This window comes from Podarcis liolepis (genome assembly GCF_965112155.1).
Source record: "Podarcis liolepis genome assembly, chromosome: 5".
NCBI lineage: Eukaryota > Metazoa > Chordata > Lepidosauria > Squamata > Lacertidae > Podarcis > Podarcis liolepis.
In genome coordinates, this window is record NC_139556.1 from 79,532,880 (window position 1) to 79,556,473 (window position 23,594).

Here is a 23,594-nt window from a genome sequence, read left to right on the forward strand (position 1 = left end):
AAAAAACAAACAAACAAACAAACAAACCAACCAACCAACCTGGGAGACAGAAAGATATATAGGGTTGTATCCAATGCTACTCAAGAGTAGACCCATTGAAATTAATGGGCACGACTAACTTAGGTCCATTAATTTCAGTGGATCTACTCTAAAAAGCCCAAATGTGTGTTAAGCTAAAAGGCCCTTTAATTTTAATAATAATAATAATAATAATTTTTTATTTATACCCTGCCCTCCCCAGCCAAGGCCGGGCTCAGAGCGGCTTACAAGCAATAATAAAAACAAGATGAGTGATTACAACTTAAAAACAAAAATAAAATACAACATTAAAATAATGGAACATTAAAATATTAAAATGAAGCCTCATTGCAGGAGAAGGAAAAGAAAAAAGAAAAAGAAAAAGACATATTTATGTAATTTTAGTGACTTTGGGTGCAATCAACAATTGCCCTTCCCACTTTGCCATTGCAGGCTGCTGAATCCCCATAAAACCTTGGGCACTGGATATGAAGCAGCCCATTGAATGTGCAACTACTAATGACATTACCAGACTTCGGAGAGCATGCAACTGTGTTTTTATGAATATCAATTTATTTTGTGCACTTTTAGTATTAGAAACACTTCTTCCAACTCATCCAGTTGTTGTTTTTCCAGTGTCCCGTAGCTATATTAAACAGGAAAAGGCAGGAGATGTTCTCATTCAGCAGCTTGTTGTTAGTATCACAGACTACACGTGATTCATGTTTTCAGTATAAGCACAAACACAGATTCACTTCTAAAGCTAATGTGTGTATTGAAGAGGGTGCTAAACAGCCTTGGCTGTATTATATGAAATTATTGTTGGTCTACATTGGTGTCGTTTCATCGTCAGTAGTTTCTGTACTTTGATCTCCTCTTGTTTTGGTTGCACATTTCCACAGTACATTTAGGAGAGACTTTCTGAAGGATTTACAGAGGGCAAAATATATGAATGGATCCAGGCATGCATTCAGGGAAGTCAGCCATAAGGTGCTCTCTTTTATGTAATACAGTGTGTTCTGGGTGGAGCACCGAAAAACATCTCTTGTTTGGCTTAAAGTATAAGGAATTCTGGCAAAATGGAATGGCACAAAGCAAATGAAAAACACACCAATTATGATGAAAACTTTGATATTTACAGTCTTTTTGTTTGCTTGCCCGGTGCGTCTTGTCCTTTGATAGGATTTGTAGAGTTCTTTCGTTATCAGTGTGTAGCATACGACAATGATGACTAAATTAACCCAGAAGATAAACTGGCAGACATAGTTAACAATTTCATGCCACAGTAGCCCAAAGTCAGACTTCAGGTCAGCGCATTTCTTCACGTTCTCGCGTGTTGGCTCCTTGTCTGTCAGAATCATGTTTGGAAGCGACAGAGAGAACATAAATATCCAGATAACTGCTGAGAGAATCTTAGCTCCTGATAAATTCCTGGTGCTTGATGATTTGAAGGGCCTGGCAGTTTTCAAATAGCGATCAATGGTTATAAGGCCCAAGAAAATAATGCTGATGTACATGGTAAAGTAAAATATTACCTGCGTCACCTTGCAAACAAACCCTCTTAATTCCCAGGACACCAGGTTTGCATCGCTGAGAATTTTGAACGGAAATGTTAGGATCATAAGGATGTCAGAAATGACTGTGTTCTTGAGAAAGATGATAAAATTTGACTTGCTGGATATTTGGAAAAAGACTCCCATGGCCAGTCCGTTCATAATGATGCCCACAAGGAAGATAAAAGTGTACAACAAGGGAAAAAGAACTTGATTCATCCTGTTGGTGGTGCTGCAGTTGCTGAAGTTTCCAGGAGAGCTGTACTCTGGTTTCATTTGGGCTTTATATTCTTCCTACCAAAGCAAAAGGAGCAGATAAGTCACATTATTTCAGCAAATGTTATTTTCTTCAGTGGAACTTAATAAATGTGGACAACCTTTTAAGCATAAAAAAGCCCTGTTATGAGGTAGAGAGCACCGACAACCTGCATGCTTAAGTAAACATAACAGAGAAACTTCATATCTGTTATGTATAAACATGGCAGATACCTACTAGCTTTTTCACATTACTTGTTTTCACGTTTCCAAAACTGGTCTCAGCAACCCAAGCATCAAGGTGGAGTCTATTCTTTCAGGAAGATTCACTAGCCTACGTGCATGCCAGCTTTCCACTGTAGCAAAGCAGGCTAAGTCCCTGCTTGCTGATAGGTCCCGCACTCCAAATAGCACACTATTTTGAGCCATGGGAGACTGTGTACCTTCTCACGTGCATCTAAACGATACAAGATGTGCTAATGTTAAGTTCCTTTATAATAAGGTGATGACTTCCCCACATTCAATTGTGGAAGTGTAGACTTTAAGTAGGAACTCGGTCCAGGATGAGGTGAAGACTTTGCCATTAGTTCCTGATGTGTCTTAGGAACTGGGCTAAAACTGGTGCAAATCCTCAAGGAGTCAGAAGCAAAATGGATGAAAATCATGTGGTGATGTAAGCCACACAAGGTGATGTTAAGCTAGACCTTTCCCCTCCGACTTTCACTTTTTCTTGTGTAAGTCTTCGTTGAAAGTAATCACATTTTTCTGTCTATAAGACGCCCCCATGTATAAGACACCCCCTAATTTTTGACATTATTTTTAAGGGGGAAAACGCGGTCTTATACACAGAAAAATATGGTATATTTCCAAGAGTACTGTGTTGTCACTGGCCAGCTTTTCTGTATACTGCTGGGGCCACCTTGTGGTTGATGCTAAATAAGAACACATGTATCTCTTACTGGAATGACAGATCTGGTTCACACATTGGTGTATTTATTTCCAAATGAAGGTTTAGTCTTGAATTCCCCTCCTTGGCTTTATATTATTGGACTTTCTACTGAATGGATTGGAGGAGAGCAATATTTGTTTACTAGGCCACACAACATATGTCCTTTGGGTGATTCATTAGAAATAAAATAATAAAACATTTAAATACAATACAGTGGTACCTCGGGTTAAGAACTTAATTCGTTCTGGAGGTCTGTTCTTAACCTGAAACTGTTCTTAACCTGAAGCACCACTTTATCTAATGGGACCTCCTGCTGCTGCTGCGCCAGCACCGCATGATTTCTGTTCTCATTCTGAAGCAAAGTTCTTAGCCTGAGGTATTATTTCTGGGTTAGCGGAGTCTGTAACCTGAAGCGTATGTAACCCGAGGTACCACTGTAATTTGTAAACAAATGGTAGCATAAAATTTGTTAACCTGCAGTCAAAGAGGTAAAACCAGTCACACATCAGACTTAAAAGCTCAGATTTTAAGTCACAAACAATTTTAAAAGCCTTGTCAATTCTATACATAGGTCTGTGGGAGTAACTCCTATAGAACTTGGTGTCACCGACTTCTGAGCAGGCATGTGTACATTGTGCTGCCAGTGAACCATGTTACTTGGATAAGGAAGATGAAACCTTATATTAGACTCCTGAAATTATGGCAGAAATACATTAATGGTTTCAGAATGTCTTAGTGTTTATATTATTTTACACTAATATTCCTATTGACTTTTTAATTTGAAAAAATGATTTGCATAATTGGTATAGAACATGAATTTTCTGACATTCCTCTTTGTTTTTAACCTAAAATAAAATGCCAAGACAAAGAAATGTAGTTTGGAGTAATATAAGCCACTGTCTCTGGTTCAGACATAATGCTATTTTTATTCCAAGTTCCAATTAGTAAACTGAGAACAAACCTTGAATTCACATAAAAACAGTAGAAGAGACTGCTGGTTTAAGCAAATGACCCATTTAGCTCAGCATCCTGTTCTTATGGGGTCAGCAGATGCCTATGGAAAGCCTCTAAGCATGTTCTGAGCTCAGTAACACTTTCTCCCCTTGCAGTTTCCAGGAACTGGAATTCAGAAGCATAATGCCTCCAAAGAGTACAGTCATTGTGTATTTTGTTTGCAGTGAAACAAACCTCAACCTCTAGTTTGGACATAATGCTAAGCCAGGGATTATGGCATGGTTTGTTGCCTCGACTCGAACCAAAATAGGAGCAAAAAATAAACTATTAGATATGATTCATGGCTCATGGAGTTGGGAGTGCTCCACTCAACTGAGTCTTCCATGTGCATCCACTGGACACATTTTTGAACGACTAAGGGTGCCTCCAGACTGTCAGCATTTTGTGGGGTGGGGCCTGGGGTCCAGATCATACTGTAAATTTAGGTTCACTCAGTTAAAGCACTATTGTCCTAGCATAGCAGATCCATTTTTTAAAAAACCACACACACCCTGACTTCTTGTTTGGAAACTGACTGGGAAGTGCCTTGAAAAGTGTAGGAATGATGAACGATTAATAAGACGACATGTAAGCAAACTCAGGAAAAATGCAAGATGAATGCTCGTAGGCTTACAACCGCCTCACAACAAATAATAAAAGTACAATCTAAGAATTACAAGAAAATAAGAATGAATGTTAAATCAATGAATAGGGTTTTTTTCCCCGAGGAGCCTTAAGCATTAAGGAGATACAGCATGTATCTATCAGAGGGTGTCCTCTACTTGAAGGCGAACAAGGTGTCGAGTCAAGGTGACGAACAAGGAAGAGAAGGGGCCTTGAAGTTGCCCAGCCACTGTTACCACCTGGATTGTGAAAGCACTCTGGTTGCAGTCTTCTCCACTGTGATGAGCTCCGTTGTATTTCTGTTATATGAATTCTTTCTAAGTTTTCATCTAATGAATATGAATCAGCACATGCAAATTTTGTGTGGATCTGTTTCACCTTTTGCCCTCTCTGTTGGTGATGCATTTCCTCTCGCTCTCTTTTTTGGCCACTCATAAATGTCTACTGTACTCATAGAAGAGTTTATTCCTAGGCTTTCTGATTTGTACTTTTATGTGTATTCAGAGGATGGTTCCCATCGGGGGAAGCATTTGCTTCTGAACTGTATAGGGAGAGCATAGAAAAAACATATATTTCTGCAGAAGGGCAGACCTGATTTGCAGCAACCAGCTTGTGCAGCCAGGAGTGGGTGAATAAAAAACAATACTTACCTGGAGATGTCAAAATACTTATGAGGAGATTAGCTCCATGCAGCTTCACTCCTCATCTTACAGTAGCTTTCTGCTCAGCACACATTTTCAAGCAGAAAACATTAGAAACTATAGAAGTGCCCAAGCTAATTTAATATTATGTGGAATTTTTCAAGAACAGGCGAGCAGAGAAGTGGCAGTATGCATGCTTTTAGAATGTCTAGGTAAAGGGACCCCTGACCATTAGGCCCAGTCATGGACGACTCTGGGGTTGCGGTGCTCATCTCGCTTTACTGGCCGAGGGAGCCGGCGTACAGCTTCCGGGTTATGTGGCCAACATGACTAAGCCGCTTCTAGCGAACCAGAGCAGCGCATGGAAACGCCATTTACCTTCCCGCTGGAGCGGTTGCTATTTTTCTATTTGCACTTTGGTGTGCTTTCGAACTAGAATGTCTACAACTATGTAAAATATAGCTTATGTTTGTGTTTTCCCCCCTTTTCTGCATTATCTATATAGCCTTAATAGATTACTGTTTGAAACAGGAATGTTTCATGTTCGCTTTCCGCTATAAGTGCAGGTGATAGTCAAATTAAATATATTTGACCTCTATAAATGATAGTTGCATACTTGGCCCTCTGTAAATTCTATGACTGATAGTTGCCTAGCATTTTACACCAAAACATGGCACACAAGCATTGTAGCTTTCGTGCCTTTTTAGACACTGCAGGACTTAAAAATATATATATAGCACAATAAAGTTTGCATGAAACATAGCAGGAAAACAAGTAACTGGCTGATGTACAGAATGCAGGGGCAAATAAAAATTACAGTAGAAATTATAAAGTTACCTTGATCAGCTGCAGAAAAAAGAGGACTTGGGCTTTCTTGTTTTGGATGGTTGCATTTGCTGGAAGTGAAAGTGTGCTGTTCTCAGTTGTCTTCTCTTTTTGTCTAGGTGTGTGACTGATTCTCATGAGGCAATATTCACTTAGTAGACTTCATCAGCAAAAAAAATAATCCGTCCCATGCAGAAGCAGCCCAAGCGAGTGAATCAGAACAGGCAAAGAGGAAGTACTGGGCTTAAGTCCTTAGGATGCTCTCTGATTTTAAGCAGCTGGAATAGAGGCAGTTTCAAATTCCAAATGACAGCTTCAGTTTCTTTCTCCCGAAAGGAAATATTTATTTATTTTTTAGTTAAGAAAAAAAAATATATATGTTGCAAAGTACAATCCCATTATTCCAAGGTAGACACACTGAAGTCTGTGGTGCTCACCTAGAACAGTTCTGAGATCAGCTTTAGTAGATTCTGGCATTCGCCCTCCAATGTAAATCAGCTAAGTAACAGTTCTGCAAAACAAAAAGCACACACCATAATGTAATTTAAAAGCTTTTTGGCAGGAACTAGGTTGTGCAACTTAACCACATTAACATAATAAATGTCCTTCTGATTCGTGGAAGATAAGATTACATCCCTTTCAGAATAGATGCAGTGCCATGCTTTTTTAAAATGAGTATTGTTTGCCTAGGCAACAGTTGCTAGGGCAATTTAAAGAGATGGTATTTCTGTAGAACTCATCCGTCCTTGTACAAACTGAACAAGATTACTATTGATCTGCACTATGCAGAAACTAACCTCCTTAACACTTTAAAATCCTCAAGAGAAATTTACAACAGAACAGAAGTCTGGAAATGGAGAAAACCGGACACCTCTTCAGAGCCAGGGCTACCATTATTCCTCATACTTGTATCCTGCATTTCCTCCCAGTAGGGGCACAGGGTGGCTAATAATTCAATTTAGAAAGAAAATGTTAAGAGCATCATAACATCATAAACCAGTATGGCATAGAGTGGTTAGAGTGTTGGAGACATATACAAATAAATAAAATAAATAAATAAATATACAAAATTGCAGTAAAATCAAGAAAGTAAATCACGTTCCAAGGGGCTGGCTGTGTGGTTTTTGTTTTTGTTTATAGTTAATGCTTAAATGAGGCTAACATGGAGGTGGGGGAAAACCAAATGTCCTTTGAGAGAGAGTTCCACAGTTGTGGCGAGGGGCCACCACCGAGAATGCCCTGTCTTGTGTCATTGCCTACCCAACAGAAGTTATAGTCAGAATAATAAGTAGGCCATTCTCAGCAGAATTTAATAGATAGGCGGGGCAGTAGCTGGAGAAGGCAATGTCTGGGGTGTACTTGGGTTCCATGTTGTTTAGAGCTTTATGTACTAGGTCCAGAAGTTCGCAAGAAATCTGGAGTTGTGATTGGAGATCAGGCAGTGGCATTCTGCAGTAGCTGCAGTCTCACGAAGACCAGTAACCTGTCCAGGAACATAAGACCATAAGATGAGCCTGCTGGCCCATCTATTTCCAGCTTCTTTTCCCCACAGTGGCCTTTTATCTTTTAGCTTCCCTGCAAATAATCCACTCATTTTTGAGAATGTCCTCTTTTGGAAATGAGATGTAACCAAGTTGGGCTTTCTTGGCAATCCTCCTGCTACAAATAGGTGCCTGATTGACATGTGACCACGCACATGCTCATCACTGCTGAACCAGAAGTGGCCTGAAAATGGCGCAGCGTGGGCTTATGCGTGCTCTGCCGATGTGCAAGGGGCTCAGGAACGGAACCCCCGTTCAAAATGACCTCCTCCCCTGTGGTTAATTTCATGTATTGAATAGATAAAAAGAGAAGTGACTTATGAAAGGAATAGAATTCAGTTAAAGTAATGAAATGTGAAAACAATGTGTGCATTCTGTTTGTATATGCACCTCTTTTTTATATACAAGTTTGTGTGCAGCAGTGGTGTGGTCGTTAGACCAGGATTCAAATCCCTACTCAGCTATGAGCCTCACTGGCTGACCTTGGACTCACTGGGAGACCACTGTCTCATTCTAACCTATATCACAGGTTTGCTGAGAGGATTAAATGGGGAGGAGGTCAACCCATTTGCTACCTTCAGCTGCTTGGAGGACAGGCAGGATATAAATGTAATAAACAAATAAACAATATTTACACTAGGTTAAGATTTGTTTTCTCTTTATGTAAGTCTCTGAGATACACTTTTCAACATTTTAAGTAAAGCTCCGATTTGTTTTTTCAATAGCTTTTCATCCAACGTTACCTCGTCCTACTACATTATTCTCACAATTCCTTGCTAAGATATCACTGTTTTCTGTTTCCTATCCAGCTTGTTCTTGATTTATTGTATTTTCTCTTTGATTAAAAGGATGAATCTTCAAGTCATGAATGTAACCAGCGCATGATTCTTCTTTATGGTGTTGGCAAGGAACGTGAAGAGGCAAGGCATCAGTTAAAGAAGATTACCAAAGATATCTTGAAAATCCTAAATAAGAAAAGCACTACAGAAACAAGCGGTAATACCCGAATGCCCATTGCTGAGCTTTCATTGTCCTTTTAAAACCAGGATAGAGGGAGTTATAAGAAGCACCCTTATGAACTCTGCAGAATCATCATGTCTGAATTATCCTGTTCAAGGCAGCCAAATATTTTCTGTTGTTTTTCATGTAGCATGACACATAAACCAATTAAACTATATTTATGGCTGTCTTTCATGACACATTAAACAATTTAAGTATGTATCGGTGTTAATAGCCTTCTTGATAAGAACTTGCACTCTCATGCTCAAGCTTTAGAACCAAATTAATTTGTTTGCTTTTTTAAAAAAAAATATTTAGTTTAGTTCAGTCTTCTAAAGAAAACAATGACGTTCTAAATATAGAATGTGTTTGCAGTTTTCCCCTGCCAATGTTGCATGCAATGAAAATTTATGTTTTTTATTCTCAAATAAATCTTTGTTGGATTAGACTTTGCCGTAAACTGTGCAAAAAATGTTTTAGCTGGAGAAGAAGGGCAGAAAGTCAGAAAGAACAAACAGGAAACCTTTCCGACATTAGAGACTGTGTTTACAAAACTGCAACAGCTTTCATACTTCGATCAGCATCAAGTGACATGTCAGGTATTTTCCACTGTAGAAATTGCAATCTTTTCCATTTCTGTGTTGAAGTTTCAGTCGTAATATAAAGTGTGCATGAACTGGAGAAAAGTGGGGGGGGGGGAGGAGGAAGATGGAAGAGTAGAGATTTGGGGCTCATCCATATTGTTGTTTAATGTGGATGGTAAGTTTCCTGTACCTGCATTAATTATCCATTGTCCATATAAGGTTCTCCTCCAACTCATCACTTTCCCACATTTTGCTGTCCCTCAGTCTAGATTTTCTCATAGTTGTTGGAGTGTCCATAGTATGAGAAAAATTGGATTGAGGGAGAGGAAGGTGGGTGGTGATTTGGAGGGGAACATCAAATGGACAAGAATTAATGGAGGTACGGGAAGCTTGGTATACACATAGTATGAATCGGCCCTTTGTGTGCTTACAGAAAATGCATTCCTAAAGGAATGTGTTGCAAAGAGATTCTTCAGTCTGGCTTTGGAAGGGTGGGTGGGAGGGAGGAAGAAGGGAGAAGAAGTTCCAGGCTTACAGAGCAGCCTGACTAGTATCTCGCTAAATCTGTAGAGAATTCAGTCTGCAATCACATATGGTTTATTTTGCCCCAGGAATGCCTTATAGAGCCTTTTAATGACAATTCATATAATCACTATGTAAACTGTGGCTAATGGCCTCCACCACATGTCTCTTTAAGTCAGATTCCACAGCTGCTATGTTTTTAAGAATGTGTTGATACATATGTTGGTCACGTGAAAAAACAGCCAGAACCAGATTTCAAAATTCCAAAGGCTCTCGCAGGCAGTCAGTAAAAGCTGGAGGTTCTTGCCTGCATGTCAAATGAATTGGTAAAGAGCTTGCATATTTGCAAGCTTTTATCAGTAGTTCTTCCACTATGTTTTGGCAATCAGTGTATAAATCAGAAATCTAGGCAGGCAATCTTTTATTTCAGGATCAACTGTGTTAGTCTTTCTTGGAGCAGTGGTTTTCTTTGGGAAGCATTGCACATTAATAACTTCCTTATGTGCACTTTGAGGCAAGAAAGACTGGAACAATTCTAGGATTTCATGAGGAAGACCATTAGCACTATCCTTAGCCAGCTCAAAAGTGACCTTTAGATTTTAATTAGAAATACAAACAGTCATGCAAAGAAGTGTTCCCATTTAAGCAGATAGCATGAAGTAGGAACCCTATTAATGAAAAGGAAAGAAGTATCCAGCCTCTTCTGGGTTGATTTCCTCGTTCTCTTACTTCCTCTGTGCTAATCTGTCACAAATTTGCAATCTTCATTAACACTGCATTCACTAGTCAGAACAAGCTGGATCCATCAATTACCCCGATGCTCTGGCAGATTATTGCTCCTGCTGTGGGGGAAAAAAAAGTCCTGGAGCAGCATTCATCTGCATTCCCTCTTCACTACATCCCCAGGTAGCCCCATTAGACTGTTTTGGCAAAAACAGCAAAGGGTCTTCTGACACCTTGGATTTGGTTATGGCATAGGTTTTCGTGAACTAGATGCATGAGCTGCTACTCTCAGTTGGCAGGTGTATGGATGGCAAATGTATGTAAAATTTCAGGTCCGTATCCAGTGGCTGTAGCTTCACTGGTGCATGCAATGGAGTTTCCTCTCCCATTCCTGTTCCTTCTACCCTCCAAAAGGTGGTGAGATCCTCTGGAGTAGATTTTGGGGACTCATAGGGGAGGACAGGGTACAGAAGACTTGTTGTTGCGCTTGTTGTTTGTGGCTTTAGGAAAATGTTCCAAAACAACAAATCAAATGAATGTGATTGTAGGCATGATGGTACGTCAGCTGGTGCAGTGCTTTAATTTACTGGCAGTTCCATTTTTATTTATTTTTTTAAACAGATCTCCAACAATGTTCTGGAACAGATTACTAGTTTTGCTTCAGGGACATCATATCATCTTCCATTGGCTCACCACATACAGCTTATCTTTGATCTAATGGAGCCTGCTTTAAATATCAATGGGCTTATTGACTTTGCTGTTCAGGTAATGGGACTTATTTCTTCATTTAAATTATTTCCATCCCAGCTTTAAGAGCAGCTTCGAAGTTCGTTCACAAATAAAACAATAAAAAATACAGTAATGTTCTTTAGAATTTTAGCGCAAAAAAAGCCTAATCGGTTCCCCCCACCCCCACAATTGGCACCAATAATAGTAAGTGCTTTGCAGTATGTAACAAAGGTAAGGTTACCAGATTTTTTTTCAATGAATCCGGGGACACTTTTCAACTTCAATGGATCTTGTTAGGGGACTGATTTGTAAATTTTGTTAGGGGATTGATTTGTAAATCAATGAATCCAGGGATACTTTTCAACTTCAATGGATTTTGTTAGGGGACTGATTTGTAAATCTAGGGACTGTCCCTGGGAAATGGGGGCATCTGGTAACCTTAAACTAAGGCTGTGATGTTAAACACTCTTACTGGGAAGGAAAGTCCATTGAACTTAGGTCAAAGTAAACATGCTCAAAGCATAGTAATTTGGTTTGCAAAAACTTCAGCAACAGACTACTTAGAGTATCATTCTGTACGGTCCACACTGAAATATTAGGAATGAACTAAGGCTGCCCGAGGCAGAGAAGAAAAGTTCATACCAAACTTCTCTTGGTCAGGTTCAAACACTACCAGTGCTTTTCTTCTAGAAAAAAAAAGTTGCCCATACAGCATACTCTTGAGTACCCCCAGAAAAAAAGCACTGAACACTACAGCAATAAACCCAGTAGTTCCAGCACTAATTCACCTGCAAACAGCCAGTGTGAATGCACCTAACCAGTGCCGGATTAATGTATAAGCTAAACAAGCTGTAGCTTAGGGGATGTACATCCCGCATGTACATTTCCAAAATATAAGATAAAAAACAAATAAAATAAAACCTACATACAGCAACAGTGTTTTGTTTTGTGTAGGCTCCTATGATGTAAGTAATGGACCCCGCCTGCTAGCCTGCTCCCTAAAATATCACTGGTTTGCTCATTTCTACATCAATTACTTTGATAAAATACATATTTTGTTATGTGCAAATGGCTTTAGGTACTTGTTAGGTCCACAAATTACCATATAGCATATATTCAACACAAAAAAACAGTGACAATTTGTTGTTGACAAAGGACAGCTGGACATATAAAGGGGTCCCATTACCTTCAGTAGTTTAGGGCCTCATCAAACCTAAATCCAGCCCTGCACCTAACATAACATGATATCAGTTTCCCCCTTTATGCAAAAAGTACGAGAGTCAAATATGTTCGGAAATGTCAAGTGCACATACCTGATACCAAGTAAGCCACAGAGGGGTCAGTCTGCATCCCTGGCTGGCAATTGTGTGGTTTGACGGAGCAGTGTAGCCATTGCTGCTTCAATAGCCCCTCTGCTTGTGCTGGCCAGGGTGGAGGTGTGTCAGGCAAGAACACTCATTCACTGTTTCAGCACTCAGGGCTCGTCCACAATTGCAAAGCCCTGTGCACAGAAAGCTTTCCGCTTGTCCCATGCTTTCTAGGCTTGGGTCCAAGTGGTTTTCTGTTTGCTTCACCGCTTTGCCTAGGAAAATCCACTCTTACGTGCTAAATCAGAGCAAACATCAAATCCATGGAAAACCCAAGGTTTGCTCCGATTCGGCAGTAAAGAACAGGTTTTCCTGGGCAAGTGGAAGTCTTGTTGCTGTCACAGCATAGTGGCATGGTTGGCACATGATCTAGCACATGATCCTGTGCTTGCCCATCCCCATTCCCCAAATGCCACCAGTGGTAGCTTCTTCTCATCCACAATTTGGGTGGGTCTGCTGTGGGACTTTTCACTGGAAGGGCCTCCTTGTTGATGGGAGAGCTCCTCCAGTGTCAAAAGCTGGGACACTTCTGCCTTATCCAACCCTGTCCATCGTGGTGGACCAGCGATTTGGATTGCTCTGCCCATGACTTGAGTAGCAATTGCAGAGCCAAACCAGTTCTTACAGTGCTTGAGCTAAGTTGTACCACCACTTTAAGGTACTTCACACTAAAACCCTTTGTGAAGAAGCTGCTATATCAAACAGCTTTCATTTATATTTTTAAAGAACTGCTTCAGATGCTATGCTTTTCTTCCATGGAGATGGAAGAAGCCAAGGGTTTTCCCAGGGCAACAAAACAAAATCTCCTGCACTTCTACAGTAACTTATTTGAAGGCTGCTTACATTTCATTTCCTATGTTTAGGAACCTGAACCCAGGTCTAGACATAATGATTTTTATCATGATGAAAAACAGTGTTGTGCTTTTTCTATCTCCTTTCCATGTCTCTACTCCTTTACAGCAGGAAGGAGGCATTGCATCCTTATATCTGCTTTTAATACTTTTTTCCTTTTATGTTTATTTTTTGGGGCCTGGGAGGCTTATGTAACCAAGACATATATATGTATATATTTAATTTCAGCTGCTGAATGAGCTGAGTGTGGTGGAAGCTGAGCTTCTTTTGAAGTCCTCCAGCTTGGCAGGAAGTTACACAACAGGATTGTGTGTTTGCATCGTTGCTGTCCTGAGACATTACCATGCTTGCCTCATTCTGAATCCAGACCAAACTGCTCAGGTTTTTGAAGGGTTTGTAGTGGTAATATTTTTCTAAGACTTCACAATGTTAATAGCTTTCTTGCATGCTAGAAGTAGTGCATTCTCGGTTTGCAAACAGTGTTTAGTATTGCTTGAAAAGTCTGTGGTAAACACAAAACTTTTGTATAGCCAGGAATGCAAATGTACATTGCTGTTGCCATTATAGTAAAGAATGGGAATATACCTGATGCACCTTTCTCTCTCAGGCTGCATATACATGACATTTTGTTATAGAATCAGTGAAGACTGGGGAAATTGCTTTTTCAGCAGGGTATAAATAAAAAAATATTATTATTATTATACCTCGGGTTACATACGAAACAAAATGAAATATAAGCAGAGCCAGCAGAAACTATTAACCATAAACACAGATGACCAGCTTCAGTCTAGTGGTGTGGACCCCTTCCACCCAGTGAACATGTGAGTAGAAGTACAGTGGTACCTTGGGTTACATACGCTTCAGGTTACATACGCTTCAGGTTACAGACTCTGCTAACCCAGAAATAGTACCTCAGGTTAAGAACTTTGCTTCAGGATGAGAACAGAAATCGCACTCTGGTGGTGCGGCGGCAGCAGGAGGCCCCATTAGCTAGAGTGGTGCTTCAGGTTAAGAACAGTTTCAGGTTAAGAACAGACCTCCAGAGCGAATTAAGTTCTTAACCCGAGGTACCACTGTATTCTACATAGTCCAAACACAACCTTGATCGAGGTTGTTCCTGCAAATCTAATTTCATTCAAAAAAATTAATAAATACAAGCGCGTTTCAGATTGGTTATACATTACCCTGCAGTGTGTTCAGGTGAAAACAGATTTGGCAGTCCCAGCAATGGGTGGGCCACCGGACTAATGTGTATATGCTGTTGCCGCTTCCTTCTTCATTCACCTGAGGCATGTGCAGGGAGGAAAAGGAGTAGATAACCTAATCAAGGGGAAAGTTTCCAAGCATGTATCAAGTAACCCCACCTAGCCTTATGTTGACAGGATCTAGAATCAATCTAGGTTGAACACAGCATGTTGAGGATAAGCAGGGATGATTCTGGATTGAGAAAATTTACATTTTTGTGGTTCAGATCGGTTAGTGTGCATGTAGCCTCACCTTCCCTGAGGAGCTGGCCGTGTGCCTGCTCTGAACTCCTTTCTGTGAATGCTCTGAACTCTTTCAGGAATTCAAATGTAATTAGTAAAGGGACTTATACTGGGATTTGTTGGATGAATTCATGCCATTAGGAAATTTTTGATTACTGGCATTTAGATAATGGTGCTTCAGTTTATTTTCCTTAAAACTACACATCTTCTACTTATTTTTGGAGCTCGTTTAATACTAATAGATTCCTCTGAAGGAATCTTGAGAATTGTTGTTTTCTGTGAGGTTGATGAGAATTGTGTGTTAGGCATGCTCATCACCTTCCACTTAAGTACCACAATTATTAGGCTCTAAAGAGGATCAAATTAATTAAAGCCCCACGCCAGTAGGTAGGAAAGTCCATGGTGCATTTTTTCTCTTTACTAAATAATCTGAAGGACTCCCAAGTGCATTGGGAAAAAAGTGATGGTTAGATAAAAGGGAAAGTAAGCTCTTTATATAGGATGAGATGTAAACAGCATCCTCCTTTAGCTTGGTACCTCAGAATGGTGATTTAGAAACACACAGTGTTAAACTTCTCAGCTCTGAAATATATGAAGGGACTATACCACTCTCTGTCATCAGCCCTGCATGATTTTCTTCTCTTTTTACAGATTATGTGGTGTTGTCAAACACGTTGTTAATCCATCAGAATGCTCTTCCCCAGAAAGATGTATTTTAGCCTATCTCTATGATCTCTACATGTCCTGTAGCCATCTCAGAAGCAAATTTGGAGACCTTTTCAGGTTGGTAGCCACAAGCTCTTCTTTTCAAAATTTGATCTAAAAAGTTGGTGTGTATTCATACATTAACATACATTGATATATTAATTGCTCCTTGTATTCATTATCTGCCTTGTATATATTCTCTGCCTTCGCCTGTTTTTATTTCTGTTCCTACAAAGCAGGTTCTAGTTTGAAAACTCGAAAACTTGTTTCTACCCCTGGTTTCATCTAAGCAGTTATTTTTGGTGGGGCTTACTTGTAAGACATGTTTGTGTGTTACAGTCTGGGGAGAACTTTTGTCCCCAAGCCACCCATTCATTTCCCTATTGATGTAAATTAATGTGTTTGTTTGAATGCAGTACAGTGGTACCTTGGTTCTCAAACGCCTTGGTACTCAAACAACTTGGAACCCAAGCCCTGTAAACCTGGAAGTAAGTGTTCCGGTTTGCGAACTTTTTTCGGAAGCTGAATGTTTTGGGTGCTACACTTCTGTTTTGAGTGCCACTTCCATTTTGAGTGTTACTCTGAGGTCTGTCTGTTTTTGCTTTTTTTTTTTTTGCTTTTTTTTGCAGCTCTTTTTGTTTTGCTTTTGTGACTGTGTGGAACCCAGTTCAGCTACTGATTGATTGATTGTGTGACTGCAGTACATTGTTTATTGCTTTCATTTTATGGATCAATGGTCTTGTTAGTTAGTAAAATTCATGTTAAATTGCTGTTTTAGGGGTTGTTTTTAAAAGTCTGGAATGGATTAATCCATTTTGCATTACTTTCTAATAGCCAGTGTGGTGTAGTGGTTAGGAGCGGTAGTCTTGTAATCTGGTGAACCGGGTTCGCGTCTCCGCTCCTCCACATGCAGCTGCTGGGTGACCTTGGGCCAGTCACACTTCTCTGAAGTCTCTCAGCCCCACTCACCTCACAGACAGTTTGTTGTGGGGGAGGAAGGGAAAGGAGAATGTTAGCCGCTTTGAGACTCCTTAGGGTAGTGATAAAGTGGGATATCAAATCCAAACTCTTCTCTCTCTTCTATGGGAAAGCGTGCCTTGGTTTTGGAACTCTTTGGTTTTGGAATGGACTTCCTGAACAGATTAAGTTTGAGAACCAAGGTACCACTGTATCTTGCTCACTGCCCCATGGACTCATACAAGCCCACCCAGTCCTGAGAAAATCTGAGGCTTTTTCTCCACTTACCACCCCCAATAGAAATTGGAGGGTGGCAACAAGAGAAATGGTAGACTCCCCATTTAAAAAACACTGGAACATATTTTTAGAACACAAGATCCTTGGGGAAATGAAAAAGGTCTTCATCTGGTGGCCCTAAAGGCCACAATGTAGTTGTCAGGGGAGCATCTCAGTGGAGCATGCTTTGTAACAGGGGCACCATCACTGAAAAGACCCTCTCCATGGTAGCTGCCCACCTTCCCTCATTTGGCTGGTGCACATGAAGGAGGGAGATGCACCCCCCCTTCTCTTTCAGGTGCACTAAAATTGAAGACTTCCAGGATTGATTAACCAGTGTTTCCCATTTCATCCAAGCAGGGGAACTATGATTACGGGGATTAGAACAAAATCACACCTTAAACCATAGTTTGAAGTTGATTTGAGTGTTTGGGCACAAGGCTCATCCCTATCTTGTCTTAATAAGCCAAGATGTATGCATCCAAACCAGACCAAAACACTGTATAATGCAGTGTTATTAAATTACTACAATCTTAGAAAATTATAATTTAATAATTTAGACAGATTTCCCCCAGAACCCAGGATTGTAAAATGCCCCAACCTCTTCCTAGAAACCAGGATTGGTACACTTTTAAATTTTTATATTACTATAATGAATTTCAGTCTCAAATTTTTATTCTCTTGAATGATTTCTGTGTTTTATGCCTATTTAATCTACAGAGTTGGTGTCTTCAGAAAGTGTGCCCATACTTAAATAGGTAGAAGTCCTGGTCTCCAAATGGTGATATTCCATAAATAGAAGAATTTATTTAGTAAAGCAAAGGCACAGAATAATTTGAGAAGTGCTTTATTTTTTGTTATCCTATATCTATTGCCTATTGCAATCCACTACTTGAAATAGAAGGCTTAATCCATCTTTACACTTCAAACAGCAAAAAACCTAGTGCTTTTATACTGAAGACATTTAATCTTACTGTATTTTAACTCACGTAAGAGTTAATTCACTTGACTTAATTGTATGAATTTTGGCTTTGCTGCTTTGAGGAGCTGTGCCTTTAAGTTTCCAGTCAAATCATTAGAAAACTCCCGTATTATCTCTGATGAGCAATTGCAGTAGATTTGTAAGCAGAAGTGTCCAATGTCATTCTCCCTGCTATATTAATATAGCTTTCTAATAAGCCCATGGCTTTCCACACAGAGTAAAACATTGAATATCTTAACATTTGAAATTTATTTGAAGTTTGAGTCTTACCTATATCTTACTTCAGGCTTTTAGCCTTTCCCCTGTACAAAATGTCCCATGCAGTTCGCATGTAAAAAGCCTGTGACTTCCTATTTAAGCGTTGCAATTTTAACTAAACTTCCCCTTTTAAAGAATAAACTGTCTCATTTTCTGTATGAATTGTATCTTCAAAATATTCCAGAACTTGTCATGAAAAAAGCCCATTGTGATCCAGCAGCGTTTAGTGGCTTGCTTTTTTTTAAAAAAAGTACTGTTGCAACGCTCTAAATTTTCCAGTATAAACAAGTTGTCTTTAAGGAGCATTCGAAGTGTTTCATAAAATCTGTGACTGAGAAAGCATGAGGGCTGTTTGGCAAGGCAGAAGCTAACAAATTTGCTATCCCTATTTAAGAAAGAATAAGACTTGGCTGATGGAATTTGGAGTCCAGTATCTGGAAGGTCACGGAGTTCTCTATTCCTGATTTTTAAAAAGTGTTGTTGTTAAAGTTTTTACATCAAAGTGTGGGACAATCAAATTTTAATCAATGACAAATAGGTTCCATTCCTGATTTAGACAGACACCAATTCCTGCCTTCATCTACCCACTCTCTTCTGTGCCCCACAATGTAGAGAAAACATTGCTTTCAGACTTGGCTCTATCTCATCTTCCTCTTTCCTTATAATTTGCATCACTATGGCTTCTACTGCTTGTTACTTTATCTTATCTCTTCCATCCATGGAACAACTTGCTTCCACGCTGTTCTGGCCATGGGCTGGCACCTGTGGCACATATGGCTTCTGTCCAGGGCTTGACCCAGGATATTTTGCCACATCAGGCAGGACCCCCTGTGCCTCCTCACTCTGCCCCCCCTCTGACGTTTGGAGACAGCCAGGTGAAGCCCCCGCACACTGCCTCACTGTGCCTCTTTGGCCCTGATTCTGTCCATTCAGCGCACTAAAAGCACATCGTGATTTCAGGTCTCGCTTGAACCAATGGTGTATCAGTAATGATATTTTAGAGGAAACTGCATATAAGCTGCTCTGAGAGACTAATCTCTGTGGAATTGGCATATATTGGTTGGAGCAAAACTCAAGTTAATTGCACCTAGGTCCTGTTGAAATAGATGGGACAAGTTAACCATGATTTCATACTTCTTTCGATGTGTCCAAAGTGTGACTAACAGTCTGAGTCTCTGGACAATGGAAGAAAGCAACAAGGGCATCATGTACCTGGGAGCATTGTTGTTTGGTCTGTGAATATTAGTGGTCACCCAGTTGCTGCTGCTGTGGTTAGTCAAATCACTTGGATAGAGCAGTTTCATTACTGTAGTTTCATTACTACTCCAAACCAGTAATGCCAGAACTCCCTAGATCAGGCTTCCTCAAACTCGGCCCTCCAGATGTTTTGAGACTACAATTCCCATCATCCCTGACCACTGGTCCTGCTAGCTAGGGATCATGGGACTTGTAGGCCAAAAACATCTGGAGGGCTGAGTTTGAGGAAGCCTGCCTAGATCCTATCAACAAATATGATATTGTTAAGGACTCAGCTAGACGGGTAAAGAAAAAGCGATTTATATGCGTGTATGTGCAATATACCTTTGTGCCACCGGATGGTGATGTGGAATCCCATTTCCCCCCACCTGTTTTCCCTGTTTAAATTTACAACGCTTTAAACTGATACACTTCTTTGATGTGTCTAGATTCAGCCCTAGTATTACTTTCCCCCACATCTTTTGGAGCTGTTATGCAGTATTGGTACATTGTGGGGGTTGGGATTCTTTTTGCAAATGTACCACCAGTACTGTTTTCTCCTGTTATCAGTTTTGGAACTGGATGTTTCTGTAGTATTGGAATGCTGCTTTAGTTCAAAATCCAGTATCATAGCACTGGCATTTTTGGAATCTCAGTAATTCTTAATCTGCCTGCTTCATTTCACAAAACATTTCATATAACTTAAAGAAGGAAAAGAGCCTTGATATGTGTTTATTATGAGCATGAGGTTGGTGTCCTTCCAAGCTGAATACACCCTGAACTACCCAGTTGCAACCAACCTTTTGAATAAACACTGGACAGAGTATGTTTGTAGATTTGTCAGCTGTTAATTATTGCAGGGGCAGGTGGTAGTGATCAGGATTTTTCAAGACTGGGAGGTCCAGAGGCTGAAGATTAATTTGAAACCTTGCTTCATTCTCTTCTTATTCCCCCCATGCCCATCCCCCAGAGGGCTTGAAGGAAGTCTGTAAATGAGTTTCTGGGCACTGTTTTTTTAATTTTAAAAAAATCTGAAATCTTGGCCAAAACCTTTCTTTTGTACATTATGTGAAGTGACATTGCACATAGAATAGGGCTGTAGACTTCCAGCCCTTCACACTCAGTAGAAGAGTAGCTTCCTGTCTAGGGGTCCTTCCTTGAGGTACATCCTCCATCTTGTTTTTTTTATATATATATTATTCTGGCAGAACATCCTCACATCCAGATCTTCTTGCATACTGAAAACATTATCAGATTCTCTCCTAGTTGTGCTACTGTGTACATCTGACAACAACCAGGAAGAAGGCCTTTTCTGTGGTGGCACCAACACTCTAGAATGGTCTCACCTGAGAGGACCAACTTTGTTACAGTGTCAGCATGTTAAAAACTTCCTTGTTCAGCATGGCCTTGTTGGCTATTAATACTAGCCACTGTAGAATTTTAAGTATTTTTCACTGATGGTTTGATTAAGTTTTAATTTTAATTTGTATATTTTTGGCATTATATTTTATATTACTGTACACTGTCTTGGAATGCCTGCTCAACAGGCAGTACATAAAACATTTGATTAAATATAAAGCTAAAAGGGTAAGCACTGCTGTTGTTTTTCCTGTTACTACTAATACAAAAGTGTTTTAGATGAGTTTTGTGGTTAATTTAGACATAATTGTATGATTTATTGCACTGATTAAAACTGAGATCCAGCTTGAGAACTATGAAGTTGTGTGAGTGATGAACTACCAAGCATATCGAGCATCTAATCCAAGCCGAAAGATTTTGCGGTGCCCAGATTTTGCAGTTGCACTGCTGACTTCAGAATTTTGCTAATCAATTTTTCTTCCAATGTAGGTATATATCTGACTTCTTTGACAAGCCCATTCAGGTGCTTAAAATTTGAAAGCCAGTGTGCTTAGTAACCTGAGAAATACACAAAATATTGGGTAGCTATTTAACTCATACAGTGGTGCCTCGCAAGACAAAAATAATCCGTTCCGTGAGTCTCTGTCTAGCGGTTTTTTCGTCTTGCGAAGCAACCCTATTAGCGGCTTAGCGGATTAGCGCTATTAGCGGTTTAGCGGTTTAGCGGCTATTAAAGGCTTAGCGGCTAAAAGGCTATTAGCGGCTTAGCGGCTTAGAAAAAGGGGGAAAGCGAAAAAAATCGCAAGACTCGCAAGACGTTTTCGTCTTGCAAAGCAAGCCCATAGGGAAATTCGTCTTGTGAAGCGCATCGAAAAATGGAAAACCCTTTCGTCTAGCGGGTTTTTCGTCTTGCGAGGCATTCGTCTTGCGGGGCACCACTGTATTTCAATAAACATTTGATAGGCCAAAGACACCTGAATTCTGCAAAGTGTTTGTACTTTACTCCCCAACTCTTCCCTTTTCCTTTATTTTAGTAGTGCCTGCTCAAAAGTGAAGCAAACCATCTATAGCAATGTTCAGCCCTCAAACTCCAACTTGTTATGGGATCCAGAGTTCATGTTGGATTTTATTGAGAATCCCTCAATCCACAGCCTCAATTATTCAATGTTGGGCAAGATCTTGAATGACAATCCACCTAGTCGCTATAGTTTTGTGTGTAATGCACTGATGAATGTATGCATGGGCCACCAAGATACAGGCAGGTAAGGTGACATTGCAGAGACCAAGCTGCCTCTTTGAACATTAAATTCCCCTCCCTCCCTCTCTCTCTCCCTCCCTTCTCTTAAAAATGTTAGTGAAAAGGGAAAAAACCTTGAGCTCTGCTCGCTCATGTTATGGGTTGTCTTGACTCACTAGTTGCAGACTAGTTTGGGTTAAGGAGCATAAAGGTAAAGGTAAAGGGACCCCTGACCATTAGGTCCAGGCGTGGCCAACTCTGGGGTTGTGGCGCTCATCTCACTTTACTGGCTGAGGGAGCCGGCGTACAGCTTCCGGGTCATGTGGCCAGCATGACTAAGCCGCTTCTGGCAAACCAGAGCAGCGCACGGAAATGCGGTTTCCCTTCCCGCTGGAGCGGTACCTATTTATCTACTTGCATTTGGACATGCTTTTGAACTGCTAGGTTGGCAGGAGCAGGGACCGAGCAACTGGAGCTCACCCCGTTGCGGGGATTCGAACCGCTGACCTTCTGATCAGCAAGTCCTAGGCTCTGTGGTTTAGACCACAGCGCCACCCGCGTCCCTTGTTAAGGAGCATACTGGTGGTCTCAATAGCTCAGTAGGTTAAAGTGTGCTCATGTAACACCAAGGTTGCAGGTCCGATCCCTGTATACAACAGTTGCATATTCCTGCCTTGCAGGGGGGTTGGACTAGATAATCCTCAGGATCCCTTCCAACTCTACAATTCTACGATTCTATGACTACTGAAATATCTCTCATCTAGCTATCTAGCTATCTAGCTATCTAGCTATCTATCTTGTTGTCAGTCAGTTAGCATTAATTTATCTTTTCTGTTTTCTTCTAGAATCAACGACATTGCCAATTTGTGTGCAGAGTTAACCGCTTGCTGCACAGTGCTAAGCTCGGAATGGCTAGGGGTCTTGAAAGCCCTTTGCTGTTCATCAAACCATGTCTGGGGGTTTAATGACCTTCTGTGCAGTGTGGATGTAAGTGCAGAAAATGCTTCTATCAGTAGATAAGTACCTATATCTTTGCTATGGCTGGCCATCTGGAATTATCACATAACCAAGCCTTGCTTTTCTTATTTTGTATAGCAGATGTTTTGGTAATTTTATATTGGAAGCAAAGTAGAAATAATTCCAAGAAATAAAGGGGGGAAATATTTTGAAGAGTTATAAACTTAGTTTATAACTTAGTTATGAACAACTCATTGTATTTCCACCTTTGTGACATTTTCACTAATGTTCATTAGAGATTCATGAATGGATCTAATAGAATGTATGCTGGCTTCCTGCAACCTGCCTGCAACTAGGCCTCAGATTATGCAGACCAGTGGAATTTTACTATTTGAAATAAAGGGGATGACAGTCACTTTTGTCCTCTATGTGACTAACACCCACCTACATAAGATATTTTCTGCTCTCATAATGTAACCCCCAAGGAGGCTCAGAAATAATATTTGGCCCCATGGTTTCGCCCCATCACTAACATACGCAGTCCTGACAGCCAATGCTAAAGTGAAGCTTTAAATAAACAATGGACTTCTTCTGGTATAATGGGCTTCTACATGCATACCCTTGTGTCTGCTTTTAATGCAATTTCTCACTGCATCACTGATTAGTTTAAGAACTATGGTTTAAGAATTAGTTCAGGGATGGTTAGCCTGTTCCCCACCCTACCCCCCACCTTCCACCCCCCACCCCCAAAACACCCTTACCTGCAACCTTCTATTGGAGAGAGACTTCCTCAGATGTCCTCCTCCTCCTTTACGAAGATAACTGGGGCAGTAGGCCATGGTTCCCTGTCTTGCTACAACATGCGGCAATGAAGCTGTTTCAGTGCAGCAATGCAAGGAACATTTCTCACTGCAGTGACAACTGCATGGACTTTCTTTGTCTCACTATGCTGTGCTGTGGTTGCC

At 40.4% G+C, this 23,594-nt stretch overlaps 2 protein-coding genes across 8 annotated transcripts in view; one reads left to right on the forward strand and one right to left on the reverse strand.

The window, feature by feature from the left end:
* MED12L (mediator complex subunit 12L) overlaps nt 1-23,594 on the forward strand; it is a 167,352-nt gene that overhangs the window by 97,594 nt on the left and 46,164 nt on the right. For 2 of the 4 annotated variants that reach the window (XM_083503743.1, XM_083503745.1), the window contains 7 exons: nt 8,248-8,395; nt 8,846-8,997; nt 10,849-10,992; nt 13,404-13,567; nt 15,314-15,445; nt 21,470-21,697; nt 22,518-22,659. In XM_083503743.1, the coding sequence (XP_083359869.1) occupies nt 8,248-8,395; nt 8,846-8,997; nt 10,849-10,992; nt 13,404-13,567; nt 15,314-15,445; nt 21,470-21,697; nt 22,518-22,659 (1,110 nt within the window). The remainder of the gene's footprint in view (nt 1-8,247; nt 8,396-8,845; nt 8,998-10,848; nt 10,993-13,403; nt 13,568-15,313; nt 15,446-21,469; nt 21,698-22,517; nt 22,660-23,594) is intronic. The other 2 variants (XM_083503744.1, XM_083503746.1) reach the window with 1 other exon arrangement.
* Nucleotides 570-23,406, reverse strand: P2RY12 (purinergic receptor P2Y12). 4 transcript variants are annotated; one of them, XM_083504486.1, is made up of 4 exons: nt 17,853-17,912; nt 14,360-14,459; nt 5,871-6,369; nt 570-1,865 (listed from the first exon to the last, which is right to left on the reverse strand). In XM_083504486.1, exons 3-4 carry the CDS (start codon nt 5,994-5,996, stop codon nt 846-848), a joined length of 1,146 nt encoding a protein of 381 aa, XP_083360612.1. In that variant the 5' UTR covers nt 5,997-6,369; nt 14,360-14,459; nt 17,853-17,912; the 3' UTR covers nt 570-845. The 4 variants fall into 4 exon arrangements, with proteins under 4 accessions (XP_083360612.1, XP_083360614.1, XP_083360611.1 ...); XM_083504488.1 differs by lacking the exons at nt 14,360-14,459; nt 17,853-17,912 and adding an exon at nt 23,391-23,406; XM_083504485.1 differs by lacking the exon at nt 14,360-14,459 and having other exon boundaries at nt 17,853-17,913.